The sequence below is a fragment of the Squalius cephalus genome (genome assembly GCF_949319135.1).
Source record: "Squalius cephalus genome assembly, chromosome: 5".
NCBI classification, from domain to species: Eukaryota; Metazoa; Chordata; class Actinopteri; order Cypriniformes; family Leuciscidae; genus Squalius; species Squalius cephalus.
Window position 1 is genome coordinate 23,169,836 of NC_137126.1, and position 15,521 is coordinate 23,185,356.

General features: G+C 45.6%; 1 protein-coding gene across 2 annotated transcripts in view; it reads right to left on the bottom strand.

Annotated features, from left to right (window-relative positions):
• The window catches only part of gc (GC vitamin D binding protein), a 31,290-nt gene extending 24,515 nt beyond the window's left edge, over positions 1 to 6,775 (bottom strand). The window contains exons 1-3 of one of the 2 annotated variants that reach the window (XM_079871580.1): positions 6,603 to 6,775; positions 6,174 to 6,243; positions 5,753 to 5,885 (exon numbers count right to left, since the gene is read on the bottom strand). In XM_079871580.1, the coding sequence (XP_079727706.1) occupies positions 5,753 to 5,885; positions 6,174 to 6,243; positions 6,603 to 6,666 (267 nt within the window). In that variant the 5' untranslated portion in view covers positions 6,667 to 6,775. The remainder of the gene's footprint in view (positions 1 to 5,752; positions 5,886 to 6,173; positions 6,244 to 6,602) is intronic. The other variant, XM_079871579.1, reaches the window with a different exon arrangement.
• Positions 6,776 to 15,521: the final 8,746 nt, after the last annotated feature.

Consider the following 15,521-nt stretch of genomic DNA (forward strand, 5'->3'; position numbering starts at 1 on the left):
CTTCACAGCTCTTACATCAGTTGAACATGTAAACACATCAGTGCCACCTAGTGGACATGATACTATAGCAATACAATAGATAGAGAGGACACAACACCAGGAAAGGATAAAAGCACATCCTGTGCAACCGGCGCTAGCTTTTGTGCCTCAGCAAAGCACTCTGTCAAAACTGTCTGTATATTTATTGTTTGTCTGTCACTATCTATATTATAGCAAAACAACTATTCAAGTCGTGTGCTTCTCCCTGCCCTCGTTTCCTTACGGGTGGGGATACACACGATCTTTGTGTAGTTTGTTTGGGAGTGGAGCATGCTATGTCAGCCTTCGAGGGGGCTGACTGTCAGCATTGTGAGCGTCTCCCACTCCGCATGCTCCGCTCCCGCCTGTCCATGTTTGATGAGAGTGGTCAGGCTCGCGAACCTTGGGGTGCAGGACCCGCTGTTGCCGAGGCAGCACGGAGAATGCATTCCTGAGGTTCGCAAATGGATCTCTCGGCGGGGTTGGAGACGGGCTCTGCCTTATCTCCTCCCTTACCCGGGGGATCCAGTGCTCTCTTGCCGATGTTGGAAGCCTGCCCTGCGGCTTCTTCCGCCCGGGAAGAGAGCCCCATGCTTCAGTGCTCTACCTCTGAGGAGGTAGATGTACTAAGTGTGGCTAGTGACACAAACATAAGGGAAGAAGATTTGCCATCTCCTTCCCCTGCATATGATGAGCTAGTGGAGGTGATAACTCGTGCAGTTGATAAATTAAAGATTGACTAGCCAGCAGAGAGAAAAGGCACTCGTCCTAAGAGCAAGCTTAACGAGCACTTTTTACCATCTAATTTATCATCTCCCTCACGGGCACATCCATTCTTTCTCGATCTGCATAGTGAGCTATGTAGATCGTGGAATAAGCCATATTCTTCACGTCTCTTCAGTCCCCAGGTGCACACATATTCAGATATAAGGGGACTGAAGGAATATGGTTATGGGTCGATGTCCCCAGCGGAACAGACGCTCGCGAGCTATTTGTCTCCTGGGTCAGCATCGTCCTTGAAGGCGCCCGTGTTGCCCACTAAACCGCTAAAAAATACATCTAGTTTGGTGGGCAAAGCTTATACAGCAGCGGGTCAAGCTGGAGTCTGCCTGCACAAAATGGCAGTGCTTCAAGCCAATCAGGCAGACCTGTTGGGGGATATTGACAAGAGTGAGGGAGTCATTCCTGATGAAATTCGAGAACTTCGTCGGGCTACAGAGCTTTCTCTCAGGGCTACGATGAGACCGCTTGCGCTATTGGGCGGTCTATGGCAGCCCTCGTAGCTACTGAGAGACATTTATGGCTAAATCTAGCAGAAATAAAAGAAAAAGATCAAGCTTTTTTGTTAGATGCCCCTATTTCACCATCTGGTCTTTTTGGCGACTCAGTGAATACAGTCGTTGAACGGTTTCAAGAGACTAAGAAACAATGAAAGGCATTTAAGAAGTTTCTCCCTTGCCGAGTCAAAGCCCCTGAGGATGCTGGGCGTGTGCATCCTCAACAGAGCACTTCATATCGTGCACAGTAGAAAGAGAGTGTTGCATCTCGGGCTCCCCCTAGTAAATCATGGGGACCGAGCCGACACTCTCAGCCGAAGTCTTCTAAGCCTAAGCTGGATCTGAGGACCGTTCTTATGGCGAAGAAGGCTTCGGCTCAAAAGAGGTCCTGACGCCACCAGCGTCAGACCATTGAGGACAGCCCCAGCCGGGGTGGAGCGGTGTTAACCTCTGTTCACGGTGCCCGTTCCATTTCGGGGTCCTCAGGGGGCCGTTCTGCCAACCCCGCCACCCTTGGAGCCTCGGGGTGCAGCGGTCTCCAGCGAGCTCTTGGCTCAACGTCAACTCGACGTTGCGTCAGACTCGCACCCTCTGAGGGGGGTTCAAAAACAGTCAATTCGGTTGTTTCCTGCCAGGATGTTTCAGGGCACCGAAGGGGCTGTTACATTAACACCAGAGGCCAGTCTCGAGAGACTGGTACCCTTAGTAGATTTTCTTAGTGGAAGAATCTGCCGAATATATCTCCTTGGGTCCTGCATATAATAGAGAAAGGTTACAGAATCCAGTTTGGTTCTCCACCTCGTTACAACGGGGTGCTACCCACGTTAGTACATCCCAAGCAGGCTCTGGTAATGGAGCAAGAAGTAGAGTCTCTATTAGCGAAGGGAGCTATAGAGCAGGTGTACTCGCCCGACAGATAATCAGGGTTTTACAGCCGCTACTTTATTGTTCCAAAAAAGGATGGGGGGTTGTGTCCCATTTCAGATCTTCGTTTGTTGAATCGTGCAGTCATGAAACTCAAGTTCAAGATGTTCACACTCAAACAGATCGTGACCCAAATCAGATCCGAGGACTGGTTTGTCATGATAGATTTAAAAGACGCTTACTTCCATGTCTCCATCCTCCCTCAACACAGGAAGTTCCTGAGGGTTTATTTTGGGGGCAAAGAATACCAATATCGGGTGCTTCCATTTGGTCTAGCTCTATCACCCCGCACGTTCACAAAGTGCTTAGATGCAGCTCAGGCCCCGCTCAGGCTGCAGGGCATACGCATTCTGAACTACATCGACGACTGGCTAATTCTGGCGGAATCAGAGCAGTTAGGCATCGAGATGTCGTCCTCGCTCACATAAAGAAATTGGGGTTGAGACTCAATGCCAAGAAGAGTGGGCTTTCTCCACTACAGTGTAGCACTTTCCTTGGTGTGGTATGGGATTCAGTCACGATGCGAGCCAATCTATTGCTCGTTCGTATAGCTGCTATCCTCACAGCCACGAAAGAGTTGAAGCTAGGCCAGTCACGCACTGTGAAACAGTTCGAGAAACTGTTGGGCCTCATGGCAGCAGCGTTCAATGCGATACCCTTTGGCCAACTGTACATGAGACACTTACAGTGGTGGCTCAGAACCAGAGGGTTCTCCCCGAGGGGAAACCCACTTCGTACGATCGAGATCACGTGGTGGTGTCTCTGCGCCTTGGTTATATGGAGGAAACGCTGTACTCTGTAACCTGGACACCTATCCCAAGGTCCGGTGTTGGGAGCTCTTTGCCATCGAGTTTCTATTTCTACAGATGCTTCCCTCACCGGCTGGGGAGCGGTAATGGAAGGCCGCACAGCTCAGGGTCTGTGGAGGAGTCATCATCTTTCTTGGCACATAAACTGCCTGGAGATGATGGCAGTCTTCAATGCATTGAAACATTTCCTCCCAGATCAAAGGGGCCATCATGTGCTTGTCCGTACAGACAACATATCGGTGGTCTCTTACATAAATCGTCAGGGGGGTCTGCGTTCGCGTCCACTCTGCAAACTGGCGCACCAGATCCTCCTGTGGTCCCTAGGGAAGATACTATCCCTGAGGGCAGTATATATCCCAGGGTGCCAAAATATAGGAGCAGACACCCTGTCAAGGCAGGGGCTGAGGCCAGGGGATTGGAGACTTCACCCCGAGGTGGTGGAGCAGATATGGGAATCTTACGGTCAAGTGGAAGTGTATTTGTTCGTGTCTCAGTACATGACGCACTGTCCACTATGGTTCTCTCTCACTCATCCAGTCCCGATGGGGCTGGACGCTTTGGTACAGACGTGGCCGAGACTACGTCTGTACGTTTTTCCCCTTGTTGCTCTGCTCCCAGGAGTTCTGGAGAGAGTCCGCTGGGACGGAATAAGTCTACTGCTAAGTAGCACCATGCAGGCCGAGTCGAATTTTGGTTTGCGGACCTAATTTATCTCCTTGACGGCCCTCCCTTGGAGATCCCGATCAGGAGAGACCTTCTGTCTCAGGCAGGGGACACAATATTTCACCCCTGACCAGAGATTTGGAAACTATGGGTTTGGCCTCTGAGGGGGCCCAACTTATAGAGAATGGTCTCTCAACTGAGGTTGTTGAGACCATTCTCAGCTCCAGAGCTCCATCTACAAGAAAATTATATGCATTAAAGTGGAGAGTGTTGGTGTCACTTATTGGTGTCACCAGCGTCAGTGGGATCCAGTTAACTGTTCAGTTAGTACAGTACTTGAGTTTCTCCAAGATCGCTTTGCATCAGGTTTATGTCCTTCTACCTTAAAGGTCTACGCTTCCACGCCCCGGTGGGTGGTACATCATTGGGTCGAGACCCCCTGGTCATACGTTTCCTTCGTGGCACCTTGAGGCTGAGGCCTGCAACTCGCACTAGGGTTCCGGCTTGGGACCTGGCAATAGTTCTGGAAGGCCTTTCAGGGGCTCCCTTCGATTTCTGACATTTCTGACAAATTTCTGACATTCAAGACCATATTTCTTCTAGCGATTTCGTCCCTCAAAAGAGTCGGAGACCTTCAGGCCCTTTCGGTTTCTCCCACCTGCCTTGAATTTGCACCCGGGATGGGTCAAGGCATTTTTATACCCTAAACAGGGATACGTCCCTAAGGTGCCAACCAATATTCCGAGGCCTATTGTGCTGCAGGCTTTCTGTCCTCCTCCTTTTACATCTTCGGACCGGGAAAAACTGAATCTCATATCAGTGTGAGCACTGGACACTTATGTCCACAGGGCTGCCCCGTGGAGAAAATCTGATCAGTTATTTGTCTGCTTTGGATCACCTAAGAAAGGTCTTCCAGCCTCTAAGCAAACAATTAGTAAGTGGATAGTTGAGGCTATCTCTCTTGCCTATGAGTCCTCTGTCCAGCCATGCCCTTTGGTGGTCAGAGCTCATTCTATTAGGGGTATGGCGGCCTCTGAAGCCTTATTATCTGGGGTTTCTCTTCAGGAGGTTTGTGATGCGTAGGGTTGGGAACCAAAAACCGGTTCTTATCCAGAACCGGTAGTGTTTTTTGAAAAATACCGGAACCGTGCGAAATTCCTAAGTTTCGGTTCCAAAAACGGTTCTGGGCCAATGTGTGGGCAAAGTGCTGGGAGCTTATCCTGTAATAGCGACGTCTCAAACTCACCTCATGAATATTAAAATAGTAATAAAAGCACTCGCTCTACTCATATACGTTTTGAGAGAGAGAGAGAGAGAGAGAGAGAGAGAGAGAGATGATTTCGATCTCGATTCAAACACCCATGCAATCTTATTCCTAAACCGGAATCGTCTGGCGGAACCGGAATCGGAACCGGAAAATGTCTTACGATTCCCAACCCTAGTATGCGGCAGGTTGGTCCTCGCCACTCACATTCGTGAGGTTTTATAGCCTGGACCTGGTTGCTGCCCCAGGTTCTCAGGTGCTTTATACTTAGGTTGCCGACAGTTTTTATTTCAGGCAATTGTAAGTCTGGCGTGTTGGGTATTCTCGTTCCCAAAGCGTCATTGACACATTGCGAGTTCCCTCGAAAGGGAACATCTCAGGTTACGACTGTAACCCTAGTTCCCTGAGAAGGGAACGAGACGATGCGTCGCCCTGCCATACTTCCTGCATCCCTGTGATCGACTTTGCTTCGGCTCTAGAAGCTAGCGCCGGTTGCACCGGATGTGCTTTTATCCTTTCCTGGTCATGACGTCACCCGCCTGTGACGTTCATACTTTCTATTGGACTAGTTGACATAAGTGCTTCAGACGTAATCACATCATTGACGCATCATCTCGTTCCCTTCTCAGGGAACTAGGGTTACAGTCGTAACCTGAGACGTTTTATCTAATGGCTTGTAGATTTGTATTTGCATAGCTTTTCCCTGACACCTGGGATTCATTTGAATGGAGTTTGGTTTGTCACTAAATTGCATTTAGCCACAAAATATGTAATTATCGTAAAGGACAACCACTTACTCCTTTATCATAGCAGTCAGGACTGGCATCATCTTTGCAGCATTTTTCTGCAAGCTTGGTCATTTCATCTGCCACACAATTCACCTCCTCGAATGTGCCATTCGGGAACTTTTGACTGTAGAGGACAGTGAACCTGCAGAAGGATTGACGAGAAACATAACTTATGCAAGCATGTTCAAAGAATCTCCTCTTTTTTCTTTTTTCTATACATCAAACAGAAATGCAGGGATAGCCTATTCTGTTGACAAAAGTGAATGGAATTAAGCTATAATTAACAAAATAATTGTTAAAACTAATTTTTAAGAACCTTATACGTGAGAACCATATATTTTGAGCATATAAAGCAGCAGTGAATTTATATATCCATAAACTGTGGTTGAGACTAAGAATTTTGTAAATCCTAAAATAACTTTATACTTGCATTTCTTTGAATTTTTCAATTCCAATGGCTTTGAGCTCTTGGCAAACATTTTCTTTGGTATAATTCTTCCCTGTAGAGATACAAAAATACAATGAAGAATAAATGCATAAAAAATAAGGACAAATGCACCAATCAACATAGCTGTCATTAGCTATAATTTACTATTTATTGTCCCTATATGGCTAATTTACTAATCAGCTCTAGCTCTCTACCTGCACACAACAGATATTACATCATTTCAATGCATATGCTGACTTAATCTTAAGATTTAATCTAACATTGTTAACACAAATTCACCATGTAAGTGCCAATATTAAACATTTAAACTGAGATATATTGACAATGAGCCAAAAATGATTTGACCTTTTACCACTGTGGAAATACAGCATGTGAAATACCCTTAAATTAGATGAAGTCTGATCTTCCTACCTTTGTCAGCAAGCAAAGCTGGAACTATTAAAGCAATAATTAAAATGAGAGCTGTGTTCCTCATATTTTACCACAGGTAATAATGTGATAATTTCAAGATCAAATTAGGAACTGCCTCTGCATTGCAGATTTACAAGAGACAAAAGTGTGCATAGTCAAAAATTAACTTCAGTAAAAACAGACAGTTATGTAAATGTTTAAATGCAAACAAGACTCTGGCTTTCCCTTTGACCCCATGACACAGCTTGACAGCTAAAACACTAAAACGTTTAGAAAGCAGTGATTCAAACTTACAGTGATCTACAGGAACAGCTTTTGTGAACATTTTATAGGTTATATTTAGAACCTCACATTCGAATATTAGTTGATCTAAATTAGTCAAGATCTTACTTCAGAATTGAGCTTGGTATTAAGAAGAAGGCTAAAAATCTCTTGGAAAGAGATATTAGCTTTCACTTTGATATTCAAGTAAGCTTAACATTTACTTTTTCACTGTCCCAAATTCAAAAAATGTAAATGCTACCTAGCACTCAACTTTTAAACTTTGCGAGTAAGAAGTAAGTTATACTCAGAATATTTTTTTTTATGAAGTTGTGGGTGAAGGAGTCAGATAATATTGGAGGTCCAGTTTAGAAAGTTGGTCTGATATTTCTGCCATCCTGGTATTCTCAAATCTCCGTAACTGACAGACATGCAAATATGTGTCTACGCGTGAAGGCTTTGAATGCCTCCCACAGTGTGTTGCTGCTAATAGAAACATTGTCATTTATTTTAAAATATAGATTTATGAGATGTGAGGAAATCTTTGAAGATGTTATCAGAAAGTAAATTTGAACTGTCCATTGTTTTAAATAAGTTTTGGCTTGTTAAAACCTAAAAATCCAAAGAGGTGGTGGCATGATCGGAAATGACTACTATGATAGTCACAGGAATTGACAGATTGCATCATTCTATTATCCAAAAAAAAAAAAAAAAAAAAAAAAAAACCCTATCTGCGAGTATGAACAATGACCATGTGAAAAGAAAGAAAAGACTTTACTAATTAGAAACCTTGATCTCCAGGAATCTAACAGGCCAATCTGTTTAGTATAGAACTCTAAAAGTCTGGCAGAGTTGGACAACGTGGTATGTTTTGAAGACCTATTCAATATTGTTGTCAGGAAAGACCAGGCATGACGACAGCAATATGGTGAGTAACAGGTTTATTTTGCAGTGTAATAGAAACGGGACAGACAGGTAAGCAATTTGATATAACAGATGAAAATGAGAACAGAATGATAACCAGAGTATTTACTGTGTTACAGCTGGTGATAGAAAAACAAAATATGTTCTGTTGTCCCAATTGGGACCATACAGTATATGCATGCTAAAACAACTGGGATGGTTTGTAAAATTCCGGACACAATCACATAACCATTTGGATCTGAGACCACTGTTTCAGGTTCAAAAGCAGTGTTCTTCTGTATAACTGTCCCTCTTGCCTTTACAGCAAATTTGGAATGAAAACAGTGACCAACCCATGTACACTTAATGCAAGAAACATTCAAGGTGCGAATATGAGTTTCCATGGAAGTAAAATAATGCCAAATGTTTTTGAAACAAAAAAGCCTGTTGAACTGCACTACTTGAAAAAAAAAAAATGCATTGCATTAACCATACTTGCATTTGAATGCATTGTATTTTTAGAGCTTGAATTTTTATGGGCTGAAATTCAGCATGGTTGAATATTTAAGTGGTGAATATTTCGATTCAAAACATTTCAAACACATTTTCATTATTAAAAATTAAATAATCCATATTCACCTTTCACATTTCACTTCCAAAATATTCAAACCGTTTAAAAATACAACCTATAATATTCAACAGGCAATTTTCGGTCCATTTTATTTCGCTTTGCAAATTTGCCTCCACAAATTCAGTGGTTCAAATTCAAGAGTAAATTCAACATTGACATCCAGGAACTGTAGGAAAAGCAGTAGATTACCGAGCATAATCTCCATCTGCTTTTAGTCGACCTCACCAACAGGTGGTGCAAAAGCATGTGTTGTTGACGAAGACCAGAGCAACAGTTAGAACAAGCCATTCATTCATAAAAACTAATTTACAACAATGTAAGTGTATTTGTGATTATTATGAAGGCTGTTTTATGTTAAATTCAGTGTCTTCATGGTTACTTTTCCTGTGTAGCCTACATGCAACTTTCTCTACCATAAACAAGATTATAATGTTATTCCCCCGATGCAGATGTACAGATCCAATGTTACATTTGAGGCAGACATATTTCTCTTGGTTGTTTAGTTGCCTTAACTTTATATTGCGGTGATGTGCTGCATGCAGTAGGCTACAAGGGTTTCCCTCAATACTTCAGGATTTCCCTGCTGGACATTTAAAATGCTTAACGTAGCTTAATGGACTAATACAGTGATATAAAAGACCAAACTCGAAGGCAAGCAGATGGACTCAGAATATGAACTTAACGCGCAAAGTTTAATGCTGTGCGTTTCCCAGTGATATACTGGCATAAAGTTGGCTTGACATTGGGCATTCACACATTTAGGGACCGTCTCTAAAGTTACATACGACATTGGTATACACGTTTCTAACTTCAATTGCATTTGAAGAGAACGACTTACAGTCATAAAACCAACTGTAAAGTGTTCATGTAGGTGTCAGGCATAATGCGCACCTTTTAGATTTTTTATATTTATTCAAATAAATTGAAGTTTGCTATTGAAGTTAGAAACCTGTATACCAATGTTGTATGCAACCTTGGCGCCTTGGCTCTCATGTTCGCTTCTTTCTTGGATGTTTTCACTGTTTTAGTTGCCATTTTAGACAGATACTGTTATTCAAAAGTTGTCTTAGTTTTTGTAGAGTGTCAGGAAAAGTCAGTGGGGTAGTTAAAGAAATAAAATAAGAGTGAATGGGGAAGAGAGACAGACACGTCTACTCCATTACACTGCTCACCGGAAGTCAAGTCTTGATGTTTGTGCTGTACTGGCCCAGCCAGACTTGGTTCTCGGAGCCGATGCTCCTTGCCATAGCCCCTCCCTGGTGATCCATGCCTGGTCCCTGGACAGGACATGGAAGACTTGTGTGGGCTATCACACATGGATACACACAATCACTCAGGATAGAGCCCCTTCTACGAGGTGGGCCTTTGCCTTGAAACTTTGTTGAGCACCGAGCACTGGTGTGCTTCCCAAGGGAAAGAGCCACAGAGATGTGCAGTTGGGTTAGTGCTGCAGGAGAAGTTGGAGGGCCGGCTGTCCCCTTCCACCTTGAAAGTGTATGTGGCTGCTATAGCGGCACATCACAATGCAGTGGATGACAAGTCTTTAGGGAAGCATTACCTGATAGTCAGGTTCCTCAGAGGTGCCAGTAGGTTAAATCCTCCTAGGCCATACCTTATTTACTCATGGGATTTCCTCATGGTATGCGCAGTGTGTTTACTTGGACTGCAAGCAGAGCTTCAGAAGCTCAGATGCCATTGCCTTCAGATGACATTGCCTTGGCATAACAGGCCTGAGGCATGCTATGCCTCTTTGGAATGCGAGAACACTCCAAGACAAGTGTTGCATCCTCCTAGGCTCTAGCAAACGGCACCTCTCTAATAGACATCTGTAAAGTAGCAGGCTGGGCGACATCCAATACTTTTGCGTGATTATAATCTCCAGGTTGAGCCAGTTTTATCCCATGTGTTACTGGGTACAAACAGGTAAGTTGCAGACAATGAGCTGGGTGGACTGCTTGCACACAGCACCTTTCCCCTCCCTGAGATGATAACGTGTGCTTTTTTATCCACGTTGTCCACGATACGGTTCCCTACCCTTGTCTTCCCCTAGGCAGAGCTCCATCTCTACCGCCAGTCACTGCGTTTGTAGTAGTTCCTCCCTTTTTAGGTTGGACTACCGCAGGGATCACTTTCCATGTGTGGTACTTCCCAGCTGGTAAGTCCATGTGATGTATTCTCCACATATTAACCTCCCTTAGGGCAGAATGTGGTCTCCGTTGTGTTCTTTCTGCTAAGTTCTGTCTTTTCCTACATGTAGTACTGTCCTATCTGTCCCTGCATGGTACGGAGGACTACATGGACGTTGGATAGGTTCTGATGTTGCGAGTCTATCACACACCCGGCACAATGCAGCGCCAGGCCCGACGCAAGTGTTTTTTTCTAGTTTCAGCCCGACGCAGTTATCTTTTTCACGTCCTGTGCCATGTTGTTTAAATAGCAAATGCATTTGCGCCCATTTGTGCGCCCATGGGCGTGCTGGTCTGAAAACGAGGTGTGTTCAGGCGCATTGTTGGCGCGTTGCTATTTTGAGGCAACTGAAATAGACTGCGCCATTGAGTATTTATTTATTTATTTTTTTGTTATTTCAAGGGCGTATTAGTAATATGCGCCTATTAGTCTGGTAGGAAGGGGAGGTCCACCTGCACCCGAAAGGTATATTTTTTTAACCTAGTTTTTTGTAATCCTTAAGGTGTCTAGTAAAGGAATTTTGATGTTCCCCACGCAAATTATTGTCCCATATGTGATTTTTTGTATCATCTTTTGTGTCCATGCTTGATTTTCGGCTGTGAAAAATGAAAACTTTAAATCTACATAGAATCTGAACAATACATCCTACAGACACAATCCACCCCATTTTCTCTTCGTCTTTGCATGAGGAATTGATAGATATGAGGATTGTCATGATTAGATGATGTATGGTGCATTAAAACTCAAATAAACGCAAAAAAATGTAAAAAATCTGTGACATTGGATCACTGGAACTCCTCCCCTATGGACCCTATTGATATATGTTTTCTAACTTTTGTATTTTTATAGTCTTTATGATGTCTAATAAGCAAATGTTGATGATCCCTACTTGAAATATTGTCACATGTTGGTCCAAATGAACATCTCCCATAATAAGGAGTTACTATTCAAACCGTTATATTGGTATTATATTTATTGAAACAAAACAGAAAACCACTCATATAGTCAAATGTGTGTATATATAGGGTATAACAAATCCCCATTAGAATAAACTGAAATAGAAAAAAGTGATTCTAATCAAAGGTCAAGGGCAATGATGTCTATTCATCATACAACAGGTCTTCATAATCGACCTCTTGCTCCTCGTCTTCTTCACCATCTCCATCCATCTACTCGACTGTTTCCTCCAGCAAATTAGAGAGTAAAGTGGGGAGGATAGGTCCACAAGACCACACTGGTTCCAGGGTACCCTCTTCAGTCTTTTCCCAGCCTTGACCAGGATCATGGGGCTTGGGACACCAGAATATCGGTGTGGCTGCTCTCTTGAAGTTGGCCAGACGGTGGTCGACACGGTTGATGTGTGGGACCAGGTTGTCTCTCCAGGTGTGGGAGCCGGGACAAATCCACCTTGAATCTGGTGGTAAGCGTCTCATCCTCTCCAATCATTTTTTTCAGCATGATGCTGCGCACGTTGTTCACAGATTTTTTGTGGGCCTGGCCATACATTACACATGTAAATACCTCGATGTCCTCCACCACATCTGACTCCACAGAGCACTGATCACCAAGTTTTCTGAGGACATAAATAATTAGTACGTCGACATTGGGACCGGAAAGCACAGGCGGATCCTAAATGTCAGCGAACTGGCAGAATGTAAGGGGGCAGACTACTGCACAACAATACTCTGCCTATATGTCTTCACAGGAGAAGACGTTACAAGTACCTTTAGAGACAAAGGGAAGGTTGGGCCTCTGAAAAAGCTGCAGAGTATTCCAAAGTACCATGCAGCCTTCAAGTGAGTATTTTTAGTCAGATATCCTGTAGCATGTAATGGCAATTAATGCTTAACATAGGTATTGATACATTGTGACTTTGCAATACAAAACTTGGTGATCAGTGGTCTGTGGAGCCAGATGTGGTGGAGGACATAGAGGCATTTACATGTGTAATGTATGGCCAGGCCCACGAAAAATGTGTGAACAACGTGCGCAGCATCATGCTGAAAAAAATTATTAGAGAGGATGAGACTGTTGTGTATAAAAAAGGACGCTGGACAAGAGATTTATGCATGCAACTCTCTTTACTTTTCGGACAAACCGGAACCAAACATTTCACACCAAAACAGCTGCAACCTAAACATGCAGGGAGGTGTTACCAAACGAACGCAGATTAATTCGTCCTGAGCGGACATAACATTTTCCCCTCTCTGGGGGGTTCAACTATGAAAAGTAGACACAAAGTCCTTCAGGTAATCGGGCCGTGCCCTGGCGTGCACTGGCTGTGGAGAACACACAGCTGAAGGTGAGGCGAACAGTGGTAGGGAGGCTGGGGAAAGGGGCAGAGACAATGATGATGGGGGCACTGGGTGTGACAACGAGGGAGTATCTTCAGGCTGTGCGGCTGCTTGTGGTATGGAGTCCTCCTGCTCCGCTCTGGGTGGCATTATGTCCCCGCTGTTCTGAGTTAACATTGCAGGAGGTGCTGGCACCTTCTGAAGGCAGCTGGCGTGCCAGCGGGTGCCATCATCTAGGAGGTATGTGGCTGGTCCCAGTCGGCGGACCACTTGCTGTGGAGTGGACCAAAATGATGCCATCTTGTTTTCCCTGTGCGGTTGGCGAGCTGTCACCCAGTCTGCCACAGCGATATCTGGTATCCTGACCTTCTTTTTCTTGTCAAACCACTGTTTTATCCGCTTCTGACAGCGGGTGACTGAGGCTTTGACTGGTGTGAGTGTGTTCTGGACTGCGGTGGGGCGGAGCCTGTCCAGTGGTAGGTGTAACTCCCTACCCAGCATGAGCGAGGCTGGGGAAACCTCTGTGGTTGAATGCTGGGTAGCACGGTAGTGTAGCAGTGTTAGACGTATGGCTTGTTTAAAGGAACAGCCCTGGGCCTGATGTGCTCTGATGTCATTTTTTAGGGATTGATGGAAGCATTCCCCCCTGCCGTTTGCCTGTGGGTGATACAGGGCTGTACGGATGTGTCGAATCCCCCTGTTCTCCAGGTATGAAGTAAACTCCACAGATACAAACTGTGGACCATTGTCGGTGGTAATGGTCTGTGGAAGGCCCCAGCGGGAGAAGAGAGACTCCAGAAAGTCCACAATGACCTGGGAGGTGACGGAGCCGGTAGTGGTCAGCTCAGGCCATTTGGAGTGTAAACCATACACTACGACCAAGAACAGCTGATAGTGGGGGGCACCGTGGATCTCGCCTCATATGTCTAATTGCAGATGCTCCCATGGTTTTGAGGGCCAGACCAGGGGTTGCAGGGGTGGCGGGGGTCGACGACCAGTCTTTCCACTTACAAGACATGCTGGGCATTCTTTAACAAGGGCCTCAATGTCTTTGTCTATGCCTGGCCACCACACCAGGTCACGGCATCTCTGTTTAAGTTTCACTATTCCCAGGTGGCCCTCATGTGCCATGTCCAGCACACGGGCGCGAAGGGCCCCTGGAATCACGGTGCAAAACCCACGCGCCACACATGTCTCATTCCAACAAGAGAGCTCCTGCTTGACCAGAGAAAATGCTAACAGCTCCTCTGGTAATTTCCGTGGCCATCCCTGACGACTGTAGATGCAGAGCTGGGAGATAACTGGATCCTGTTTTGAGGCTGCCTTCAGTTCCTGTAGAGTGACCGTGGACTCGAGCAGAGTGTGTAGCGTGAGAATAATCTCACTTTCGATGTGGTTGACGCTGGTAGGCAGGGCCTGGGCAGGAACTGACCGAGAGAGAAGATCTGCAACGACATTATCCTGGCCTGGGGTAAACTGTAGAGTATAGTTGTATTGGCGGAGGCGGTCATACCAACGATGCAGTTTCAGCGGCCTGTGCCCGGTGCCAGTAGAGGAAAGCAGAGCTGTCAAGGCCTGGTTGTCTGTTCTCAGCGTAAACTGGCGGCCATAAAGGTAGAGGTGCCATCTCTCACAAGCCCACATACAAGCGAGTGCCTCCCGCTCCCCAACTGAGTATCTTTGTTCGGTTTGGTTCAGAGCTCGGGAGGCGAATGTAACAGGCCTCTCCACGCCATTCTGTACTTGTGACAGTACAGCCCCTATCGCCATGGCCGAGGTGTCACAGGTGACCAGGGTGTGACTGGATATGTCAAAATGTGCCAACACTGGAGGTGAGGTAAGTTGAGCTTTAAGAGTTTGCACTGCCTTGGTGCATTCTAACGACCAGACCCACGGCTCATCTCTCCGAAGCAGCTGGCGCAGTGGGGCTGTTATGGCTGAATAGTGAGGCATAAACTTCATGTAGTAGCCCGTCATGCCCAGGAATGAAGCGAGCTGGGCAGCCGAGGTCGGTTCAGGAAAGGAGAGGATGGCCTCCACATTAGATTGAAGGGGAGAGATGCCCTCAGTGGAAAGTTGGAGGCCTACATATTCAATGGCCGGCACAGCAAAAACACATTTGCTGCCATTGAGGGTTAAACTGTGCTTGGTGAGGGCTTCGAACACACTCTGCAGGCGACTGTCATGGATAGCCGTAGTAGCACCATGTACCACCACATCATCAAGGTAAATAACAACACCTGGTATACCTGCCAGTACTGAGGTCATGACCTTTTGAAAGCAGGAGGGGGTGGAGCTAAGGCCAAACGGCATCCTCGTGTAGCGGAAAACACAGAGGTGTGTAACGAAGGCCGTCAGGTTTCTGCTTTCAGGGTTGAGGGGCACCTGGAGATAGCCCTCTCTGAGATCCAGTTTTGAAAAGACAGTGGAGCTGTGAAATTGTGCCGTGAGCTCCTCCAACGTGGGCAATGGGTATCTGTCTGGGATGACTGCTTTATTTACTGCGCGGAGGTCCACACAGACCCGCAGAGCCCCTGTTTTCTTTCTTACCACAACCAAATTTGAAATCCATGGTGAAGCATCAACCGGCTCAATGATACCGGCATCCAGCAGCCGCTGCAGCTCAACAGACAGTCCATCCCT